General features: G+C 39.3%; 5 protein-coding genes across 8 annotated transcripts in view; 2 read left to right on the top strand and 3 right to left on the bottom strand.

The window, feature by feature from the left end:
- The window catches only part of stw (straw), a 33,887-nt gene extending 23,557 nt beyond the window's left edge, over positions 1 to 10,330 (top strand). For 2 of the 3 annotated variants that reach the window (XM_064688012.1, XM_064688014.1), the window contains exons 2-8: positions 2,563 to 3,040; positions 4,335 to 5,095; positions 5,152 to 5,336; positions 6,112 to 6,307; positions 6,373 to 6,585; positions 6,648 to 6,878; positions 6,938 to 8,208. In XM_064688012.1, the coding sequence (XP_064544082.1) occupies positions 2,563 to 3,040; positions 4,335 to 5,095; positions 5,152 to 5,336; positions 6,112 to 6,307; positions 6,373 to 6,585; positions 6,648 to 6,878; positions 6,938 to 7,086 (2,213 nt within the window). In that variant the 3' untranslated portion in view covers positions 7,087 to 8,208. Of the gene's footprint in view, positions 1 to 2,562; positions 3,041 to 4,334; positions 5,096 to 5,151; positions 5,337 to 6,111; positions 6,308 to 6,372; positions 6,586 to 6,647; positions 6,879 to 6,937; positions 8,209 to 8,851; positions 9,048 to 9,220 lie in introns of those variants that run through there. The other variant, XM_064688013.1, reaches the window with a different exon arrangement.
- A 4,661-nt stretch (positions 10,331 to 14,991) lies between these two features.
- Positions 14,992 to 16,179, top strand: LOC135432348 (INO80 complex subunit B). Its single transcript, XM_064688009.1, has 2 exons — positions 14,992 to 15,162; positions 15,228 to 16,179. Exons 1-2 carry the CDS (start codon positions 15,147 to 15,149, stop codon positions 16,118 to 16,120), a joined length of 909 nt encoding a protein of 302 aa, XP_064544079.1. The 5' UTR covers positions 14,992 to 15,146; the 3' UTR covers positions 16,121 to 16,179.
- On the bottom strand, positions 16,140 to 16,558 carry IFT20 (intraflagellar transport 20). Its single transcript, XM_064688011.1, has one exon. It carries the CDS (start codon positions 16,552 to 16,554, stop codon positions 16,162 to 16,164), a length of 393 nt encoding a protein of 130 aa, XP_064544081.1. The 5' UTR covers positions 16,555 to 16,558; the 3' UTR covers positions 16,140 to 16,161.
- A 168-nt stretch (positions 16,559 to 16,726) lies between these two features.
- Positions 16,727 to 18,428, bottom strand: LOC135432349 (BTB/POZ domain-containing adapter for CUL3-mediated RhoA degradation protein 3). Its single transcript, XM_064688010.1, has 2 exons — positions 17,924 to 18,428; positions 16,727 to 17,848 (listed from the first exon to the last, which is right to left on the bottom strand). Exons 1-2 carry the CDS (start codon positions 18,090 to 18,092, stop codon positions 17,124 to 17,126), a joined length of 894 nt encoding a protein of 297 aa, XP_064544080.1. The 5' UTR covers positions 18,093 to 18,428; the 3' UTR covers positions 16,727 to 17,123.
- Positions 18,429 to 19,341: 913 nt separating this feature from the next.
- On the bottom strand, positions 19,342 to 22,565 carry LOC135432347 (probable protein phosphatase CG10417). 2 transcript variants are annotated; one of them, XM_064688007.1, is made up of 5 exons: positions 22,442 to 22,565; positions 21,901 to 22,196; positions 20,696 to 21,832; positions 20,028 to 20,558; positions 19,342 to 19,948 (listed from the first exon to the last, which is right to left on the bottom strand). In XM_064688007.1, exons 2-5 carry the CDS (start codon positions 22,009 to 22,011, stop codon positions 19,520 to 19,522), a joined length of 2,208 nt encoding a protein of 735 aa, XP_064544077.1. In that variant the 5' UTR covers positions 22,012 to 22,196; positions 22,442 to 22,565; the 3' UTR covers positions 19,342 to 19,519. The 2 variants fall into 2 exon arrangements, with proteins under 2 accessions (XP_064544077.1, XP_064544078.1); XM_064688008.1 differs by lacking the exon at positions 22,442 to 22,565 and adding an exon at positions 22,267 to 22,398.
- Positions 22,566 to 22,971: the final 406 nt, after the last annotated feature.

The following is a 22,971-nucleotide window of genomic DNA, read 5'->3' as shown; positions in this document are numbered from 1 at the left end:
TACGCGAGTTACTGCTGCAAACCCATTAAATTTTTTATATACATATACATATACAAATATATACTTAGATACAGAGCAGCGGTTAAAAGTAATTTTCACGGAATAATTTACATAATCGTAAAATGGACGATTGCTCGGGCGTTGCTACAAATGTAATTCGAACCAAGGTTGCTGCCGCAATAGATTTGAACCCAAATTCCATTAAAACAAATGAGTCCAACTTGATTGGACACGACCTTAGGCATATCAAAGAAAAAACGTAAATGTAACATATATAACAGGGTATTTTTTTATGAGTCGACAGGTTCTTAGGTGTATCAAAGAAAAAACGTAAATGTAACATATATAACAGTGTATTTTTTTATGAGTCGAAAGGTTCTTTCAGTGTATTAAATAACTAATGCTAAATACAACGGTTAATCAGTCTACTTTCCAAGTATAAAATCTATTAAACCTACAATAGTCTCACAAATATGTATATGTTTAGGCAGACAAATTAACTTTTATTTATTTATTTCGAATTATTCAATATATCAAATTATAAAAGTTAAAAAAAAAATTATATATTAAATATATATATACACAATATATACATAATATATAATACTTAGTTTGCAAGCAATTTATATTTCACAAACAATATGTAGGCCATGCAACAATTGTTTACACACACCCACGTTATTTGAAGTCTGCCACATTTGGCCAATGCCAAGCGACGGTGCGACGGTGCGACGGTGAGACGGAGTTCTTGCCGCTAACTACTTAGTTGGGGCCGGAAAAGTCATTAAGAGCATATTTTGGAAGGCGATGTGACCTTGCATTGAAAATATTTCACACCATTTCGGCACCAAAGTTCTATGCTAATGTTATTTACAACACTGGCGAATTCTTTAAAATGTTTACAATACTAATTTGGAAATATCTGTGTGCTTGGAATTATTTAGCTACCGTTCGCTCGATATCCATTTTGGACTTCAACTTGCCCGCGAACATTTGTGGAAACATGTTACGACAATAATTATTTCTCTGCCTTTTTTAAGATCAAGGACTATTGGGAAATTTAAATGTCGTTGGTATATATAGAAAGAAAATCTCTGATTTCTTAAATTATTTAAGTCTTAATAACTGAGTCAATTTGACTTTTTCTTGCCGATCAAGACAAATCAAAGAAAATGTATTTTTTGGCTTTAGAGCTGCCTGGTCTTAAAAAATATCATGTAATCATGTAATATTGTCGACGTGAGACCTTATTCACAATTAAATATAACAAAAGAGAACAGTTGGCTTGGGCTGCCAATAATTTTTATATAATTCACGACTCTACCCACCGTACTTTGCGGTACAAAGACTACAAGACTAGGCCAACAGATGTGGGTTAGCATACTTACACAGTTAACTGCTTGCCGGCTATTTATAGGAAACCACGAATCAGTAAGACAATTAATTTTTGTTTTCAAAAGCCCCAGAGACAAACAGAAATCAACGAGTTGACAAGTTACGAGTCAAATGGTCAGCAACTGGTCAACTCCAACCAAAATCGTGAGAACAGATCAGTTTATCTCTTCGAATGAGCAGTTTGTATGTTAATATAAGAATAGCTATACATATCTTTTTTATTTTATAATGTTCCGTTCGTTAGTCGCAAAATGGGAAAATGTGTCCGGTGTAAAAGTAGGGCATTCTTTTAAAATAATATCACATCAATTAATTGTTTGCCTAAAATGCAGATCACGTACGAAGCAATTACGCGGCAGATCAAGTTCGTAGCCTAAATCATTTGTTTCAAAGCAAATTGTTTTCGGTGAGAGCATATACAAATTGCAATTAAAAAATGACGCATGCGAGGGCTTGGGGGTGTAGCAGGACAGGATCTTGCAAGCAATACAAATTAAATATTATATTATTATTATTTAAATATTTTCTTTTGTTACGAGCCTTTTGTCAACTATTTTAATGATGGGATTGCCCGATTGCAGGTACTGCATATTTTAAGTACACACAATTCTTTTGTGTTTTTCTACAGACGAGCGTGCCAAATAAAATATATTTCGTCATATATATGTACGCACAGATATGACACTGCTATGACACAACAACAACAAAAACAATAAAATCAAAATTGGCATTAAAAGTTTTTGCCAATTGGTGTTGCTTCTAGTTTAAAAGCAAACACACAAGAGTTTTGCACTTAATTAGTTACTCGAATCGCTCACCTCGCGGCATTGCGTCATCGTTGAGCTGATTGAACTCTTGCGATTGCATAAAGCCGAGCAGAGAAAAACCAACAACATACACATACACTAACAGTAACACTAACAGTAACAGCAACAGTAACAGAAACAGAAACTGTGGCCAATTTGCACTTAATTTAAAATGTAGCTGGGCACGATTTTGATGAAGTACTGGGCCCCCAAACCGAGTTTTAAGAAATTAATTGAAAATCACCAAGTTCAAAAAGTGAACAAAAACGTATTTATTAACCAATTTTTTGTGTCTTTTGTTATTTTATTTATTTTTTTTTTTTGTATTATTTATTTATTTGATTTTGTTGTACTTTTGCAGACAAACAGCCGGATCAAGCGTCGGCCGGCTCCTACTGGCAGCAGCATGTGGCCACACCCAGCAGCTCGACGCCCTTCGACTCGCCCTTCTACTCGGCGACGCATGGCCTTGTGCAGACGCACCCTTCACTGGGCGCTGGCATACCACGTCCGGTGCCCCTTAGCAGCAATACCCTGGGCAGTGGTGCTGCCCCTGTCAATAGCAATCCATCCTTGACCGCTGGCAGCGGTTATCTCAACTCGCGCGGCAATCTGCCCAGCTCCGCTCGGTATCCGCCCAAGATTAGCGGCACCGTTGTCGAGCCCAATCCCAAATCGCCGTTCCGTCATCTGGATTTCTCTACAAGTGCCACCGCCGAGCTGCGTCGCAATCCGGCATTGTCTGCCCCGGATGAGTGCGCGCGCGCATGTCGCGAGGGCGAGCCGCCCAGGATCTGCTACTACCACTTCACGCTGGAGTACTACACGGTGCTTGGAGCGTAAGTCCTCACACAATCACTGAGACCAGTAAAACCCGTACATATGTGCAAATTATATATGCATACATATATATATATTATATAACAAACATAAATGTGCAGGCTGTGTAAAAAGTTTAATTTGAAAGTCTGACGATCACCTGACGGTTCATAACCAGAAATCCAATCAAGGCTTAAAAAAAAAAAATGAAAATAAAAGAAAAGCCTGTCCGCAGCAGTTGATATCTTTGGTACCAAAACTATAAATTAACACATTTTGGTACAATCAATGGAAGTTCAGGTCACAGGGAAAATACAAACATACAGGCAATTAAAAATGCGTATTTGTCAACAAATCCAAGTCAAATTAAAGCACCAGGAAAAAAGCAAACTTCATAAAAAACCCCAAAGCAACCGACCATAGCCCAGAGAGACAGTGAGCGTGATATGTTCGTGGAGCACACACACATTAGATACATACACTTGATTCCCACGCCATAAGTGCTGTATTTCCATAATATGCCAGACAAAGAGCTCGGCACGCTGCAAAAACAAAGCAAATGCTGAACGATATGCAGTTGTGCCGCAGCGCAAAAGTAAACATATTCAGCAGCTCCGGTTACGGGCTCCAGCTGTTGCCCCGGTGTTCTCAGGCTTCAAAGCCACAACGCTTAGTACGATCCGTAGAGCCAGCTTTTTGCAAAACACAGTTGTGGACAGTTCGATAACCTCGCTAGCAAATATTGTTTTTACTTGCATAGAACCACAAATCAAGCAAACTGGTTTCCATGAGTTTCCTTATGTTAGTGTAGTCCGGTTGGAAATGCACACGCACAATATACATTATCAACTATTCAGAGGTTAGAATGCAAAGGATTTCAAAGAGTTGTCTGATCCAGTTTCTTCCTGTATCACATAACTAAACCATGAATATATATTCATATTAAATATGTCATTAGGCGTCACACACCCAAAAATCAACACAAATCAAACTGGTTTCAATGAGTTTCCTTATATTAGCAGTCCGGTTGGAAATGCACACGCACAATATACATTATCAACTATTCAGAGGTTAGACTGGAAAGGTTCAGGTTTCTCTGTGATGATTATAACAAGCATTACAGGGTATTCTGCTCGGAGTCGAAACTATTTAGCATAGTCTTAGTCTTAGTCTTAGCATATAGTCGTAGGATTCGCGAGATCCAGTCCGATCCATTCTTTCTGTTTCATCTAACTAAATTACGAACATATATATTCATATTTAACATGTCATTGAGCGTCCATCTTCCATTTTCACCACTTAATTTTCTTACAGTGCCTGTCAGGTGTGCACGCCGAACGCGACGAACACCGTTTGGAGTCACTGTCAGTGCGTTTTGGCCGATGGTGTTGAGCGTGGAATACTGACAGCGAACCGAATGATACCGGGCCCCAGTATACAGGTGTGCGAAAACGATAAGGTTGTCATTGATGTGGAGAACCACATGGAGGGCATGGAGGTAACCATTCACTGGCACGGAATCTGGCAGCGCGGCTCGCAGTACTACGATGGTGTGCCCTTCGTCACGCAGTGCCCCATTCAGCAGGGCAACACGTTCCGGTACCAATGGACGGGCAATGCGGGCACCCATTTCTGGCATTCCCACACGGGTCTACAGAAGCTTGATGGTCTCTACGGCAGCGTGGTAGTGCGACAGCCTCCTTCGCGCGATCCCAACTCGCACCTGTACGACTTCGATCTGACCACGCACATAATGCTCATCAGCGACTGGCTGCATGAGGATGCTGCGGAGCGGTACCCCGGACGCCTGGCCGTCAACACCGGCCAAGATCCGGAATCCATGCTGATCAACGGCAAAGGCCAGTTCCGTGATCCCAACACTGGTTTCATGACAAACACGCCGCTCGAAATATTCACGATTACACCCGGCCGGCGCTATCGGTTCCGCATGATCAATGCCTTCGCCTCGGTGTGCCCAGCGCAGGTGACCATCGAAGGCCACGGCATGACAGTAATTGCAACCGACGGCGAGTCTGTGCATCCGGTCAACGTCAACACAATCATCTCCTTTTCAGGTAAGTCCCCACAATAAAATGCCCCTGCAGAGCACCAAATAACCATTTGCGTATAGGCGAGCGGTATGACTTCATCATCACGGCCGATCAACCCGTGGGCGCATACTGGATCCAGCTGCGAGGTCTCGGCGAGTGCGGTATCCGTCGAGCACAGCAGCTAGCTATTCTGCGCTATGCTAGAGGTCCCTATCAGCCAGCCTCGGCGCCTCCGACCTACGATGTCGGCATTCCGCAGGGTGTGGTAAGTTGCGCTATTCCTATTATTCCAATATGTTCATCGATTTTAGGACCGACAACAGTGCAGAGCTCGGTAATGTGAGTCTTCATTGAACCATGCTTCACTAATAGTTCGATTTGACTGTATATTTACAGCTTAAATACTAGGTAATAGCACTTTAATTTCATTCTCGAGTGTCACGAATTCGTAATTAGGCCCAAAGCAGTTAATAAGAATAACAATCTTAAAAGCCTGAGATGCTAAATATGCAGTATTTTATTCTATTAGTTAATAGATCCTTCGCTGGCATGAAATCAACATGCATAATTTTTACAAAATAAATGCACTTTCGGCATTTTAGGTTTTAAAATCTTTAAAGTTTTAATCGAGGTATATTGATTGGGCACAAGTAGAAATATGAGCACGATTTATAGTATGGTGTCACAAATCGTCCACTTTTCTGATATTGTCAATATCGAGAGTTAGCTCAACGCATTACTCTAATGCCAAGTGCATAGATATCCTGAGTGTAAGTACAATGTATTATATATGAATAATGATTTTGTTGTGGATTTGTAAATACGTACGCTGTAAATATATAGAAAATGCATATCTTAATACTTTTTTCTGTCTCTTTCAAAAACCTTACCCCGCCCAAAAAAAAAAAACCTCCACGCAATGTAACATTCTACCACACAATCAATTCAAACGTGGCTATCCTGCACATGTATATATGAACACAACAATCCTCTTTGCATTCTGACGACTGACATTGTGACGTAAACTAACATAACAAAAGGTCATGAACCCCCTGGACGCTCAATGTAATCGTCAACGCAACGATGCCATTTGCGTAAGTCAATTGAAAAATGCACTCGAAATAGACCGTGGAATCCTTGCTGAGAAACCGGACGTTAAGATTTTCCTGCCATTCCGTTTCTTCGTCTACCGTGCTGAGGATCTCTTCCAACCGAACACCTACAACCGATTCCTGGGTAAACAGCACAACCAAAACTTACCTGAATAGTTGTGTGTGAGACTTACCCGAATGAAATTTCAGTGGCTCCAACTGGCGATCATGTCATCTCCCTCATTGATGAGATATCCTATCTATCCGCGCCGGCCCCGCTCACCTCGCAGTATAATGAAATCAACCCGGAGCAGTTCTGCAATGGCGACAACCGTCCCGCCGATTGTGGACCCAACTGTATGTGCACCCATAAGATCGACATACCTCTTAATGCGATTGTCGAGGTCGTATTGGTGGACGAGGGTTAGTTCTTGACTTATTATGGCAAATATCGTCCTGTTACTAATATCCCAACCAAATTGCAGTCCAACAGCCGAACCTGTCACATCCCTTCCATTTGCACGGCTACGGATTCAGTGTGATCGGTATCGGCCGATCGCCGGATTCGACTGTGAAGAAGATCAACTTGAAGCATGCGCTTGACCTGGACAGACGCGGTCTCTTGCACAGGCAGTATAATCTGCCGCCAACAAAGGATACCATTGCGGTGCCCAACAATGGATATGTGGTGCTCCGCTTTAGAGCTGATAATCCCGGTAAATAAAATTTGCAAATAGTTGTCAATTGTGTATTATAACCGTGGTTTATTTGGCAGGTTTCTGGCTTTTCCACTGTCATTTCCTATTCCACATCGTGATTGGTATGAATTTAATACTGCAAGTCGGCAACAATGCCGATCTACCGCCTGTGCCGCCAGGTTTTCCGACATGTGGCGATCACACTCCACCCATTCCCATTAATTAAGCTAGGCTCTAATGCAACGGCTCTAACTAGAAGAACACCGCACAAAAACAAATACTGAAAGCGAAGAAGACCTGCCTACAGAACGACCAGTTTGTACAAAGTTTTAGAGACAGCACAATAAGTATGTATGTATGTATATATATGTATTTGTTGTAAATTACCCCCAACTTGGCACAGAATCCTTGATAAAAACCGTAATCACTGCCTACCTGTATGATACTACTTATTATTACCTGCCTTCCGCAAAAGCTTGCCTCTGGGTGCACATTGCCTCTTGCGCCCTACCCTAAAAATTGCATCAAGCAATATCTCTCCCTTCCTGCACTCTATAATTAAAAAAAAAAGCCCGCATAGTGCACACAGATGTACTAGAGCAATGAATGATAATCTGTATAAAAATGTTAACAATCATAGTAGTATGATGTTTGGAGCAGCCATAAATATTCCCAGAAATTCAATTTGAACTTTGGACTTAGTCTCAATTTTTTTTGTTTGTTTTTATCAATTAAAAAACATTTGTTTTCCTGTGGCGATCCGTTTCTGATAAATGTAACCGAAACATGGACTAGCTCCACTCCTCGAGTGTTTTTTTTTGTAATATGTGTATGTATGTGGATGCATACGTATATGTATGTACAAAAAATTGATGTATGTATATTTAACTAATGTATGTATATAGGACCAATAATTCACACGCTGGTGCCTAGTTTTATGCAAAGCTTAACTTTTCCGGTTTGCATTTGGATTAAGTTTGACTTTGTGTAAATTTAAAATACATGTAAAAATCAATTAAATGAATAAAGCTATAAATAATTATTAATGTACATAAAATGTTTGTAAAAATCAAATATATATTATGCTTAAACTACTTACTTATGTAATGCCTAGGGTCTATTTTATGAAATATACTCTGATTGGCCTCTCCCAGTCATATTTAATACTAGCTGCAAATCAATAAAAACGATACAACGTGCATTTGTAATTGATAAAATAAATACCATATGTATGCCAGACATAAAACTTGTACATTTCCAACACAATGCAATCAATATATATATAATTTTATATAAACTGGAAAATCTAGAGATTTGTATAGCTTGAATTACGATACAACCCAATTAACTGCCGTTAAATTTATATTTATTGTTTAAATCAATTTTAATAAAATATGAAAAATTAAAATAGTTCCACGATTTCATTTCCATTTACACAATCTCTCACCTTCTTGATACCCTGTACCCATAGAAAATGATTTTGGAAAAAGAGGCATATTCGAGCTCAATCTCGATCCTCTGTCAAACCAATCCGCCTGTCTTTCGTCTGTCCGCTGTATACGCCGGGCAGCAAATCCGGAATATAAATAAATTCCCGTATGCATACATACATTTTGTATTATTTTTCCTATAAAAAATCGTTTGTATATCGAATACACACATTTGGATGGCAATATAGGGCCCTCAACATTTTATAAAAATCTGACAATAAAAACAGAATTTATTCAAGCATGAATTAACAATACCGGATACAGGGTATCTCCTAGTCGGTACAGTCGACTAGAGCACTCTTATTTTAATACAGCCTCTTATATAGCCATAGATGTATCCATTGTATGTATATGAACACAATAAACATCGACAATAAACTATTTTTTTCAGATCTTTTCGAATACTTTCTTTAAATCACAGTAATTGCGTGCACAAACTCATCTGAATAATAAAATGCTTACCTAATAGTTTTTTTTTTTATAATTTAAAATTGTTCACAGATACTCAACCCGCTGGATGCCATTTGTGATCGCAAGCGACCCGATGCGATTTGCGTGTCGAATTTAAAGAACGCGAAAAAAGTGGACAAAAGCGTGTTGGTTGAGAGACCCGATGTGAAAATCTTTTTGCCTTTCAGATTCTATGTTTACGAGCCGAAAACGCTTTTTATACCCAATACGTACAACAGATTTTTGGGTACGTAACCATTAACGAGAGTGGCAATTGACTGTTCGCTAACCAAACTCATTTGCTTTGCCCAAACTAACACATACTACCTTTTTGTATACTTACGCTCATGTACTAAACTTACCTATGCTTGCAATGGGTCAACTCAACAAACTGATCGCTACCAACACACACATGTTTAGTTGTGCCTAGCGGTGACCACCTAACCTCTCTCGTCGACGAAATATCCTACATATCACCGCCGGCTCCGCCACTGTCACAAATCGAGGACATACCGCCCGAGTACTTTTGCAACGGCGATAATCGGCCGCCCAACTGTGGACCCAACTGCGAATGCACGCACATGGTCGACATACCTCTGGGAGCGATTGTTGAGGTTGTTCTGGTCGACGAAGTGCAGCAGGTGAACCTGAGTCATCCGTTCCATTTGCATGGTACGGCGTTTTACGTTGTAGGGCTGGGCCGGTCACCGGACAAGTCAATTAAAAAAATTAATCTTAAGCATGCTTTGGAGCTCGATCGCATGGGAATGCTTGAACGCGACTTCTCCAAGCCTCCGCTCAAGGATACAATCGCTGTGCCCAATAACGGATATGTGGTGATGCGATTTCGAGCCGACAATCCTGGCTACTGGCTGTTCCACTGTCACTTCCTTTTTCACATTGTCATCGGCATGAATCTGGTCTTTCACATCGGCACACAAGCCGACCTGCCACCCGTGCCGCCGCGCTTTCCCCGTTGCGGTGATCACGTACCACCCGTAACCTGGTATTAACTAGCAGCATCAGTTAGTGGCCCTCGTTAATCATTTCCACCACAATAACGATTTAATTTATTTATTAACCACTAATTAATAATTATTGTTTAATGTGCAATAGCAAGAAATGTTTCGATTTTAACTGAACTGCATTGATTGGAAGGGTGATATCGCCTATCACTGGGCAAACTAGGTCTATGCTTGTGTTTATATTATGTTTATGTTTATGTTTATATTTATATTATTGTTAATGTGTATGTACTTACCATATATATTTACGTTTATGTGTTCACTTATCCACACACATATATCCACATATATGTTATCAACCTTTAATAGAAGGAACTTCTAATGTTAACCATAAAATACGATGCAAAAAACTGTTCCAAGGCCAGCTCGCATCAGGGGCACTGCGGCCTAGGCTAACAGAGTGTCATAGTCAAATGCACTAACCCTTTCGTTCTATAGTCGCTTCTGATGCGGACCACCTTATTTCTCTAATTGATGAGGTCTCCTACGTATCGCCGCCTTCTCCAATGCTGTCTCAGTACAAGGACATTCCCGAGGAATACTACTGCAACGGCGACAATAGACCCGCAGATTGCGGCGAAAACTGTCAGTGCACGCACAAGATAGACATACCATTGAACGCAATCGTTGAAGTTGTCTTAGTGGACGAGGTGCAGCAGATCAACATAAGTCATCCCTTCCATCTGCACGGCACTTCCTTCTATGTACTTGGCTTGGGACGCTCGCCGGACTCAAATATTAAACGCATGAACCTGAAACATGCACTGGACCTAGATCAACGCGGTATGCTGGAGCGACAGTATATTAAGCCGGCGCTAAAGGACACAGTTGCCGTGCCAAATAATGGATATGCGGTTTTACGATTTCGGGCAGACAATCCTGGGTTCTGGCTGTTTCATTGTCATTTCCAATACCACATCGTAATTGGCATGAATTTGATATTTCAAATTGGCACTCCCAAGGATCTTCCGCCTGTTCCCCCGAACTTTCCGCGATGTGGTAACCACCTACCACCCATAACTCCCAGCACCTTATGGTAGCTAGACATTCTAGCGTCCCATAATTAGCATCTAAGTGCGTTGTATCTTTAAGCTCGGTTATTTATCGTATAGACATTAACAAAATTCTACCTTTGTGATGAAGCGCTTTTTATTATCATTAAAAAATAAATGTGTAATTAAGTATAATTTTTATTAATCTCCTTAAAAGTGAGATAGCTTAACAACAACAACACTTCTCAATTAGGACTGTTCATAGAACTACTAAATGTAATTTATTGGGAGATTGAGATCAAAACAACGGATTGTAGAAACTTGAAAAAATTAAACTCAGATATATACAAAACTTTGTGTCCTGACTGACTGTCTGGTTGGTAATCAGCGCAGAGCCCAAACCTGTTTTCAAGGTAATTTTGGCAATTTCACTCGCAACTATGGAAAGTGGGCGGAACCCGGCGTTTTGTTTACCATCCAATCGAGTAAAAACCTTTTGGGGGAAGATTCTCATCCCGAAACTAAAATGAACAGAAAAAAATTTCGATGTAAAATATAACTTAGACGTGAAGTACAAGAATATCTACAAGAATACAAGAATTTTAATATCTCTGGTAAATTTTGTCAGATTTTGAGTTTTTATACCTTTTAAAATTCGTAGGGATCCCTACTATCAATCTGCATTCAAACATTTTAAAAATCGATGGGTTAAAAAAAGTGGTTGACCAAAAACCGATTCGTTTGTAAAGTCAACCTTTTTTGATGATTTTTTTGAATATCTCGGCCAAATAGTGTTCGATTTGGGAATTTTATACCATTTTCGACTCGTAAGGATCAGTACTATCGATTGGCATCAAAAAAATAAAAATCTAATTTTTGACCAAAATCATCAAAATGGCAAGGGGTTACATCACGTTTTTTATCAAATTCGGGGTCGGTTCGAAAATCGGAACTTTTTTGATGATTTTTATTGAATATCTCTGGTAAATGCTGTCCGATTTTCAAATGTTATACCTTTTTGAATTCGTAGGGATCCCTACTATCAATCTGCATTCAAACATTTTAAAAATCGATGGGTTAAAAAAAGTGGTTGACCAAAAACCGATTCGTTTGTAAAGTCAACCTTTTTTGATGATTTTTTTGAATATCTCGGCCAAATAGTGTTCGATTTGGGAATTTTATACCATTTTCGACTCGTAAGGATCAGTACTATCGATTGGCATCAAAAAAATAAAAATCTAATTTTTGACCAAAATCATCAAAATGGCAAGGGGTTACATCACGTTTTTTATCAAATTCGGGGTCGGTTCGAAAATCGGAACTTTTTTGATGATTTTTATTGAATATCTCTGGTAAATGCTGTCCGATTTTCAAATGTTATACCTTTTTGAATTCGTAGGGATCCCTACTATCAATCTGCATTCAAACATTTTAAAAATCGATGGGTTAAAAAAAGTGGTCATCAAAAAAGAAAATCGGAGCTTTTTTGATGATTTTTATTGAATATCTCTGGTAAATGCTGTCCGATTTTCAAATGTTATACCTTTTTGAATTCGTAGGGATCCCTACTATCAATCTGCATTCAAACATTTTAAAAATCGATGGGTTAAAAAAAGTGGTTGACCAAAAACCGATTCGTTTGTAAAGTCAACCTTTTTTGATGATTTTTTTGAATATCTCGGCCAAATAGTGTTCGATTTGGGAATTTTATACCATTTTCGACTCGTAAGGATCAGTACTATCGATTGGCATCAAAAAAATAAAAATCTAATTTTTGACCAAAATCATCAAAATGGCAAGGGGTTACATCACGTTTTTTATCAAATTCGGGGTCGGTTCGAAAATCGAAACTTTTTTGATGATTTTTATTGAATATCTCTGGTAAATGAGGTCCGATTTTGAAATGTTATGGCAAGGGGTTACATCACGTTTTTTATCAAATTCGGGGTCGGTTCGAAAATCGAAACTTTTTTGATAATTTTTATTGAATATCTCTGGTAAATGCCGTCCGATTTTGAAATGTTATACCTTTTTGAATTCGTAGGGATGCCTACTATCAATCTGCATTCAAACATTTTAAAAATCGATGGGTTAAAAAAAGTGGTTGACCAAAAACCGATTCGTTTGTAAAGTCAACCTTTTTTGATGATTTTTTTGAATATCTCGGCCAAATAGTGTTCGATTTGGGAATTTTATACCATTTTCGACTCGTAAGGATCAGTACTATCGATTGGCATCAAAAAAATAAAAATCTAATTTTTGACCAAAATCATCAAAATGGCAAGGGGTTACATCACGTTTTTTATCAAATTCGGGGTCGGTTCGAAAATCGAAACTTTTTGATGATTTTTATTGAATATCTCTGGTAAATGAGGTCCGATTTTGAAATGTTATACCTTTTTGAATTCGTAGGGATCCCTACTATCAATCTGCATTCAAACATTTTAAAAATCGATGGGTTAAAAAAAGTGGTTGACCAAAAACCGATTCGTTTGTAAAGTCAACCTTTTTTGATGATTTTTTTGAATATCTCGGCCAAATAGTGTTCGATTTGGGAATTTTATACCATTTTCGACTCGTAAGGATCAGTACTATCGATTGGCATCAAAAAAATAAAAATCTAATTTTTGACCAAAATCATCAAAATGGCAAGGGGTTACATCACGTTTTTTTATCAAATTCGGGGTCGGTTCGAAAATCGAAACTTTTTTGATGATTTTTATTGAATACCTCTGGTAAATGCTGTCCGATTTTGAAATGTTATACCTTTTTGAATTCGTAGGGATCCCTACTATCAATCATCATTCAAACATTTTAAAAATCGATGGGTTAAAAAAAGTGGTTGACCAAAAACCGATTCGTTTGTAAAGTCAACCTTTTTTGATGATTTTTTTGAATATCTCGGCCAAATAGTGTTCGATTTGGGAATTTTATACCATTTTCGACTCGTAAGGATCAGTACTATCGATTGGCATCAAAAAAGTGAAAATCTAAATTTTCACCCAAATCATCAAAATGACAAGGGGTTACATCACGTTTTTTCTCAAATTCGGGGTCGGCTCGAAAATCAAAACTTTTTTGATGATTTTCATTCTATATCTCGGGTTAATACTGTCTGATTTTGAAATGTAATACCTTTTTGGATTCGTAGGGATCCCTACTATCAGTCTGCATTCAATCATTTTAAAAATCGATCGATAAAAATCGTTTGTAAAGTCAACCTTTTTTAATAATTTTTTGTAATATCTCGGCCAAATAATATCAGATTTTGGAATTTTATGCCATTTTGGACTCGTAAGGATCAGTACTATCGATTGGCACCAAAAAAGTGAAAATCTAAATTTTCACCCAAATCATCAAAATAGCAAGGGGTTACATCACGTTTTTTCTCAAATTCGGGGTCGGCTCGAAAATCAAAACTTTTTTGATGATTTTCATTGAATATCTCGGGTTAATACTGTCTGATTTTGAAATGTTATACCTTTTTGAATTCGTAGGGATCCCTACTATCAATCTGCATTTAAGCATTTTTAAAATCGATGGGTTAAAAAATGTGGTTGACCAAAAACCGATACGTTTGTAAAGTCAACCTTTTTTGATTATTTTTTGTAATATGTCGGCCAAATAATATCAGATTTTGGAATTTTATACCATTGTGTACTACAGTACTATCGCTTGGCATCAAAAAAGTGAAAATCTAAATTTTCACCCAAATCAACATAACGGCAAGGGGTTACATCACATTTTTTCTCAAATTCGGGGTCGGCTCGAAAATCGAAACTTTTTTGATGTTTTTTTTTAATATCTCTGGTAAATTTAGTCTGATTTTGAGTTGTTATAGGTATAACAGGTATATAGGTATTCGTAGGGATCCCTACTATCAATCTGCATTCAAACATATAAAATATTTTTAAAATTTTAATTTTTTTATAATATCTCGGCCAAATAATGTCCGATTTGGGAATTTTACACCATTTTGGACTCGTAAGGATCAGTACTTTCGATTCAAATTCCTACAATAATATTCCTTATGGAAAACTGCCAAATTATAAATGATTCTTATTAAAATTAGCGAATAAAACATCGATGGATCCCAAAAAAACATCGATGGTTCTCAAAACACCAAAAATATCGATGGAATCGACGGTCCTATCGATAGTTGGTCAGCTCTACTTTTCCCCATCTGCAACTTCACTTATTTAGAGAAAATATCCTAAAACAAAATAAAACTGTTTTTACCAATTGAAGTTGGCGTTTACCTGTCCTCACAGGACGGCCAAATAATCCTCTTAAAGTAGACGGCAGAGAATAACTTAATAAATTAAAAACATGGGAAAATCTGAAGGTATGTACGTCTCATGTATCACAAAAAATAGTCATCTTTAGTTTTGAATTCTATAATCATTTAAGATCGACGCTCAAAGCGGAGTAAACGACAAAAACCGGCTAGGTTTGCCTCGCCTACAGAGTCACCGCCATCACCGACACATGCAATCTGTGCTCCGGAGCCGATTGAAATGATAACAACGCAGGCAGCTGCACAAACACCAGTAAAACCTGCAGTGACAACCCCATCGGTGTATAATAACAAGACTAATGAACGGACACGACCTGTGTCCAGTACAAAATCTTTGCCAGGGATCTCAACGCCACCCAGCAATTCGACGAAGAAGTCTAGAAAACGTCGTAACTCCGATACTTCCAGCGATGAGGAGCGATGGTTAAATGCCATCGAAACTGGCAAACTTGATGACGTCGATGATGAGATGAAAAAGATAAAAGATCCCAAACTAATGACAGCACGCCAACGAGCCATGTATGAACGGACGCAGGATGCCGAGCCTGCATTGGCGGGATTTGTGGAAGAGCTTATCGCACTTCCAAGTGGGTATAGGGAGAAAGAAAAACCTCAGACGGCCGAGGAGATTCAAAAGGCTGCGCTGAAGTCGCAAAAGCGCAAACAACAAGCAGATGAACGTAGGGAAAAAGACAAGCAAAAGACGATGGAGCGCCTGCTCAAGAAGCAAGAAACTGGCAAACAACGCTCAGCAGCAGCACGTAATAAACAAAATCAGAAACTCACTCGACCATCGCTTACGTACATAAATACTTTGGATGGTGTTTACATAATAGTGCCACCAGGACAAGAGTTTCCAATTCAACCACAATCCGCAATCAAACCGCCGCCCCGTCAGCTATGTGGTATCCCAGGCTGTACCAACCGCAAAGTCTACAGTTGTTCCAAAACGAATATTCCGCTGTGTAGTTTAGCGTGTTATCGAAAGAATCTTGCTGTTACTTAAATATAATAGGGTCCGCCAATTAAAAAATAATAAATGGTATTTTATTGGTTCATTAAGAAGTTGTTGATAATCTCTTGCTGTTCGGACTCAATGCGCTGCAAATATTGATACTCGCTTTTCACACGCTCGAGTTCCACTGTCTGCTCTAGAATCTGACTCTGATAAACTTGCTGCTCCGTCTGACGCTGTTTGGCCATTGTCTTCAGCTGGTTCTGTGTGCCAATTGCCCGCAGTTTTTCATTCTCAACATCTTTAGCGAAATTGAACGATATTTTGTAGAAGTCCTCACCAAATTTCTTAAAAACTTGCAAGTTTCTTGAATATTCCAAGCACTCCTGTCGCAGCTCAATTGTCTGGTTGGCAATCGTTGGATCCTGGACTCGAAGCCTGTAGATTTCGTCCATATAAAGCCCTGCTTTGTGAAGTTCCTCCATTTTAAAATTATTCCGATTGAATTCTAGTTAGTTGGTCTTTTATTAAAATCAATGTTGCCATGGCTACCAATACCTACCCTCTAACTTGGCTAAAGTCTAGCTCTTTGCTATCACATATAAACTCTACACAACATTCTTACAAAATCATCGCTATCAAGAATATATTAAGAACTTTTTATGGTTAATTAACCGAACCATTTTTATTAGTCTGATTTCTACTCATTTCCTTTATATATATATATATATATGTATGTATGTATACATTTGTTTTCTGAGATTGCATATATTTAAATACGCATCAAATATGAGACCTAATACTTTGCCCTAGGCATGGGATCTGGTGTGACAGTGACAGATGGAATATAATTGCGATTAATCTCACGGTGTTCAGTTTTAATACATACACAAAAATTTAATTTGTTGGATTGATTTCTGGTAAGCATATAAACGAATATGTTCCAAAATCGCAGCTGCGATACTCGCATCAAAGATCAGGAGGCGAACCAACAATGGCTGCAAGCACCGCAGTTTTGCCATCTAATCTGAGGAATTTCCAACTTAGGTATAAGTCAAGTGGGGTTGTTCCGCTTGTTTGAGCGCAATCGAGCGAGGCCCGTGCGCTCTTCTTCCTCGTCGCTCGTATACTGATGCATACTGGCGCCACTGACGCCGCCTGCACGCACCGAAGATGTGGCTTGCAACAGCTCCTGGTCCGGCGCATTGCGATTCTCATAGAGTAGAACCTGAAGAGTCTCCTCGTAGATGCGTGCTTCTGGGAACTCGACTTTAGTGTGCTTGCGATCTGTCGCATAAACAATAGATGTACAGCAGACCTCGGCTACTTTTTTGCCGTGCCCATAAAATGACCAGCAGCAAATTTCACTTGGCCCAATTACGTCCTTAATAAAAAGTATTCGCTCGTTAAAGCGTAATGACAGCTTGTCAAACAGTTCGATATTCTTGAGCAAATTATCATCCGACGTGCTTGTGTACGAGTATTTGTTGTTCTGTCGCTGTACCACCAAAATGACGGCCGGCTTCGAGGATGAACTGATCAGCAACTGTTCCTCCTTTTGCGACGTTATCAGCGGTATACGGCAGATGGGCTTCGGTTCCTGGTGCGTATATAATGCCCGCTCACAGGACATTGCAAGCTCAGTGATGCAGTAGTATTTCGCTTCGGCAAGTAGCTCTGCAATCTCCTTGTTTGTCTCCGGCAGCGGCACACTGCCATCACGTAAAAAGTTTAATATTATGCCAAAATGATTGCCACAACGATCGATCAAAATCCAACCTGTTAACCAAATTGAAGCGATACGTATTAAACATGTGCATATACAAATAAGCAACTATAGGTATAAAAACAAACCTTCAGAGTCTGTAAGCACCTCCATTCGCCCACTGAACATGGCACTGAGCATGGTATCATTATGTTTTGTTAGAGTGCCGATCGTCGTATAATACAAACGGCCACCCACATTTAGTTTGACATACTGTGACGCGTGTCCCTTCAATAGCACTTTCTGGTCGCCGGACATAGTTTCAGGCTCTTTGGCATGGAGTACAAGCTGGTTGCTGGCTGCCTGAGTCAAATGGACTTTGCCATTAAAGGCGCGACCCAGATCGTCAATTTCAATGTTGCTGGATGTTGTATTTGAGACACCAGCCACTGCAACCGTGCCGATACTTCCGTTCACTGTGTCCACGCCCTTTTGTTTGGAGCCTCTGCAAACGCTTTCTTTTGCGTTGCTTACGCTCGCCGCGAACGCCAATGGATCAATTTTGGCGAATATTTAAGTCTCTTAACAAGAATATTAAAAAATGCTCGATTTACTCTTGATGCAGTCAATCTTATAAACGTACACACACATGTATATAGTATATATATAGATTAATACACATATACCAGTATGAATGTACTGATGTAAATATAAAAAATGTCTTAAATTATAACAAAACGCTTTCATTCACAAAAAATACTAAATATCTCTTTACGTATTTCTGCGTACCTAAAATAAAGTCTTTTTGATACTAAAAATTACAGCGTAACTGCAGTTGCAAAACGCATTTACATTGACCCCAGTTGCAGTAAGCGAACAGCTTATTGCCATGCCCATCGCACGAGATTTTAAATTTCCTTTGTGAATTCCACAAATTAATAAAAATTTTGTAAGCCTAGCATACCTTTTTTATTCTTCTGAGGTGACAAGGAAGCTGCTTAATTTTTATCGCATCTCCCATCAAAACCGACGGAAAATGTAACAAAAAAAATTATAAATTCAAATACAACCCTGAGTTGGTTTGCTACTTTTCCATTTTCCGACGCATCCAAATATTGGTTCACCAAATTCGAAACACCATAAACTGTCAGCGTGCATTTAAATAACACAATTGGTCCCGGCGAACCAACTTTTTTGGAATATGGCATAACATTAAATACTGACAATTGAAAATAACCGCACCTGAGGAAAATAAATGTTTTGTTAATCTGAATTTAATTTAAGCTCAATGCTATACTTAATGCTATATTTTTTATTATACATACGAACTGTATTTCAGATTATCTACTTTCGGGTAGTTTATAGGCGGCAGAAAGTCTCATTCTTACTGGTTTTTATTTTTTGACTCGTCACATTATACATTAAGTTTAAATATATAAAAAAGTTTTTTGGGTGAACGCATCGAAAAATAATAACTAATAAGTTTATAATTGTATGTATGCATATGAATATATAAGGTGTGGAGTTTGATGATTTAGTTGAATGATAATTAAACGTGAGCTAATGATTTTTCGATTTTAGAAAAGAACAAAATAAAAAGAATATATTTATGAATAGGTAAAATATATGTGTACAAATGAATATTCGTTATGTATACACTTGCATTAAATAATTTGGAAATTGTTTTCTTTTTCTTTGCTCTAAGAGCCCGCATTTATATAGTGTTGTAGGCCCAATAATAGAATTTATGTAGATGATACGACTACCGCAGTTTCGTTGCCTGCATTGAGGCTGACAGTTTCCTTCTGTTCACCAACCGATGATGGTGGGCAGCTAATGGCATCGGTGGCGTTCTTTGCATTTGCATCCTCTGACTCCAGCAAGTTACCTTCAATCTTCAATCGTTTTGACTTGCTAGTAATTTCGGAACGGTTAGCTTCATCAGCTCCTGCGTCTGGTGAAGCGCTACGTTTGAGAGCACTTTGCTCCGCAGTGGCGTCGATGGATTGTTTCTTTTCCTTAGCAGCATCAAGGATTGCGTTTTCCGTCTCAGCTGGATTTATTGTGGATTTTAGTTCTTGCAGTTTTTGCTCAAATTTCACAATGACAGCGGTCATGTTGTCGCATCCAGTGCCATCGCCCATTGTATTTGGCGCCAAACAGTTGTCAAAAAGCTATTTGGTTATTATTTGAAAACGAAATAAATATGAATTTGGTTTATTGCCTAAGACAGGTGCGACCAATTTAGCTCACCTCCTCACAAATTTGCGATAATTTCTTGCTGTCATTTTTCAGACGCATCCGCACAAAGTCGACTACCTCCCCGCTGGACATGTAATTCCATATACCATCGCAAGCCAAGACCATAAACTCATCTTCTGGAGTAATGATTAGTTTCTTGACGTCCGGCAGCGCGGAAATCATCTGTGCTTCAGCTGGCAGCTCCAAGTTCGTTTTGTATGCATGATCTCCCAGAGCCCTGGACAAATTTAGCCCACCATTAACGCGACCATCAAGGGTGACGCGACCACCTGCCTTGACAATGCGTGTAGACTCCTCGTCATCCTCGGGCTTGTGATCTAGGCTCATTTCAATGGCCTTTCCGTTGCGTGAAATAACGCACCGCGAATCTCCAGCATTCGCCACATATAAGTCACGGCCATGCAACAAGCAGACAACCGCTGTACATCCACTATCTTTACCAGGTTCTTCAATCATGTTGGCGCAGAAATGATCATTTGCTAGCTGGTCTTCATCGGCGTCATCTTCGCTAACATTGTCATCCTGAAAATGGTTTGTATAAAGTGCAATACATAAGAAAATCCATTTATTAATCAAACTCATTCTAAAGAACTTGTTAATCAGCAGACCAGGTAATGTTTTCTTTTATGACCGAGATATGTGTATATTGTGTATCTTACCTCGTCTTCGTCGTCGTCGTCCTCGTCGTCATCATCATCGTCGTCGTCATCGTCATCATGACCGTCATTACCTTCTCCCATCTCCTCATCCGAAGAGCTATCAGCTGCAGTAATTTCTTGGGCTTTAATCAAAGCGTTCTCGTCATAATCGGCGTCGTCGTCGGTGGAATCTTCGTCTTGTGCAGAATTGGCTTTTTTCAAAACTTTTTCCGATTCCTTGCTAGTTGATGAAATGTCAGCGGGCTCTGGTTTACCGGGTGTAGAATTGTCCACATTTCCGTTTGCTTTTTTATCTGCAATATCGCTGGAACCAGACACAGCAGTTTCCTCTGTTGCGGCGGGAGTCTCATTTCCAACTTTGACCACGGCTTTAGCCTCTGAAGAGGTAACACTACCATTCTGCTCAGTCGGTGCAACGCCACTGCTATTGTTCGCTGAAGTTTTGCTGATGACGGATTCATCCTTAGGAGTATTACTTGTGCTAGGTGAATTGGTGGTTTTGCTAGCACTTGAACTGCTGCTGCTAACTGTGGATTCATCTTCTGGTTCCAGCTTGCCAACTCTTGAACTGCTTGGGCCAGCCCCGTCTATTTCATTAAAAGCAGCTGCAGCTGCTGCCGAGGTTGAGGAACCTGCAGGCTTAGCTGTTGGATCCATTACAGCTTTATTGACCGCTTCGGCAGCGACAGCCGCAGCACGACGACCACGCAGACACGGCATTGACTTTACGGCAGCGCTGTCCGCCTTAAGCAATGAAAGGTCATGGGTTTGGGGGAGGCCTTTGTACTTCTCTAGAACCTCGTTCAACGGTAAATTACTCTCCTCATGCAATTCAGCGAGATCTTCTTCGTCGTCCTCCTCGTCGTACCCCTCACCATCTTCATCAACAATATTGTGCTCGCCAGCCAGTATCTTCAATGTTTGGACCACTGTTGGGTCGAGCAATGTTTTATCGAATCCTAGAAACGCATCTTTGAGAGCTTGCTCCAACTTGCCGCTCTTGTAACTGTCGAGGCTCATAAGGAACTCTGGCAGTTTATCAGCACAATATTGCGCCACCTCAGCACCGCCGTGACCATCGTAAACCGCAAAAAGCGATGTGTTCGTGTCAAAATTCAATATTGAATTATGCGCGTCCTTAAAGAAATAATAACACCTCAAATAAACGGCTCCGATATACATATATACAAATTTCACTCACTAACCTCTTGACTGTTGCGCCAGCCCTGCATCGAACTGGCACCCACGACGAGCATTTCATTGAATTCATCTGTGGACGCTTTTTCCGTCTTCGGATGCGACAAGTAAGCACCCATTTTTCACACACAATAAGTCCAGCGCTTCAGGAATATCCAATCGAGGGGTCGCGGAAGCCGATGCGACTGCTTTAGTTGCAATTGCGGAAAAATCGATGCTTGGGCAACGCACGCGCGCAGTGTGTACTTTTCGCGCCACCGGCAAAAATAAAGCCGGAGTCAAAGATTGCTTGGATTTGTTATTTCTGTTAGAATTACGACAAATGGGATGAGTTAATTATTTTGCTTCACCATTTCTTCGTTTCTTTTTCGTACATATGACTTTTTTAGCGAATGATTAATATAATTTAAGATCTGCACGTTCTCTTTGGTAGCGTCTCTATAAATTGTGTCGTGTGTATCCCATGCCGCTTTGTTCGACTAAGGTTGCCAAAGTGTTTGCGAAACTCATTTGTTCTTTTAAAGTATAGCTACAAAATGAATACTTTACCCAACTGTCTATTCGTTGCAATTAATGGCTTATTAAAATACTCCTTTCGCAATATTTTCGTCGTTCCTCAAAAAAAAAATCTACACTGCGGACCGTGTGATGAAAAGATGCCATCAAGTTAAAGTTGGGATATTTATATTTAAATGGATTATTTAGGCTCAACAAGTAATACAAGTCTGGCAACACCAAATCGAAAAATTGAGGTGTTTCCACCTTTTAACTGGTACTTGCATTAGACGCACATCGCGCTACAGCTGAGAACGTACAATACTTAAAATGGTTTCTCCAATTTAATTTTATTTAAAGATTAAGGATATTTATTTACTAAAGTAAGAAACGCAGGGTTGCGCAGCATTGACTTTGATTTAATGAAGATTTAAAACAGTAGTATGATACATATACCGAATAATTTTATCGTGTGCATAATTGAAAAGATAAAAATTTGTTTAATAGTCCTAGTGTGCAGCAACGTTTCTTAACATACTATTTACAATCTGCAAATTTGTAATATTTGCAAAGCAACAATTTAC

Source organism: Drosophila montana, unplaced genomic scaffold, assembly GCF_035044405.1.
Source record: "Drosophila montana isolate Dmon_TW-CO22-7 unplaced genomic scaffold, ASM3504440v1 contig_3200_1, whole genome shotgun sequence".
Taxonomy (NCBI): domain Eukaryota; kingdom Metazoa; phylum Arthropoda; class Insecta; order Diptera; family Drosophilidae; genus Drosophila; species Drosophila montana.
This window is presented reverse-complemented; position numbering and strand designations above follow the sequence as displayed.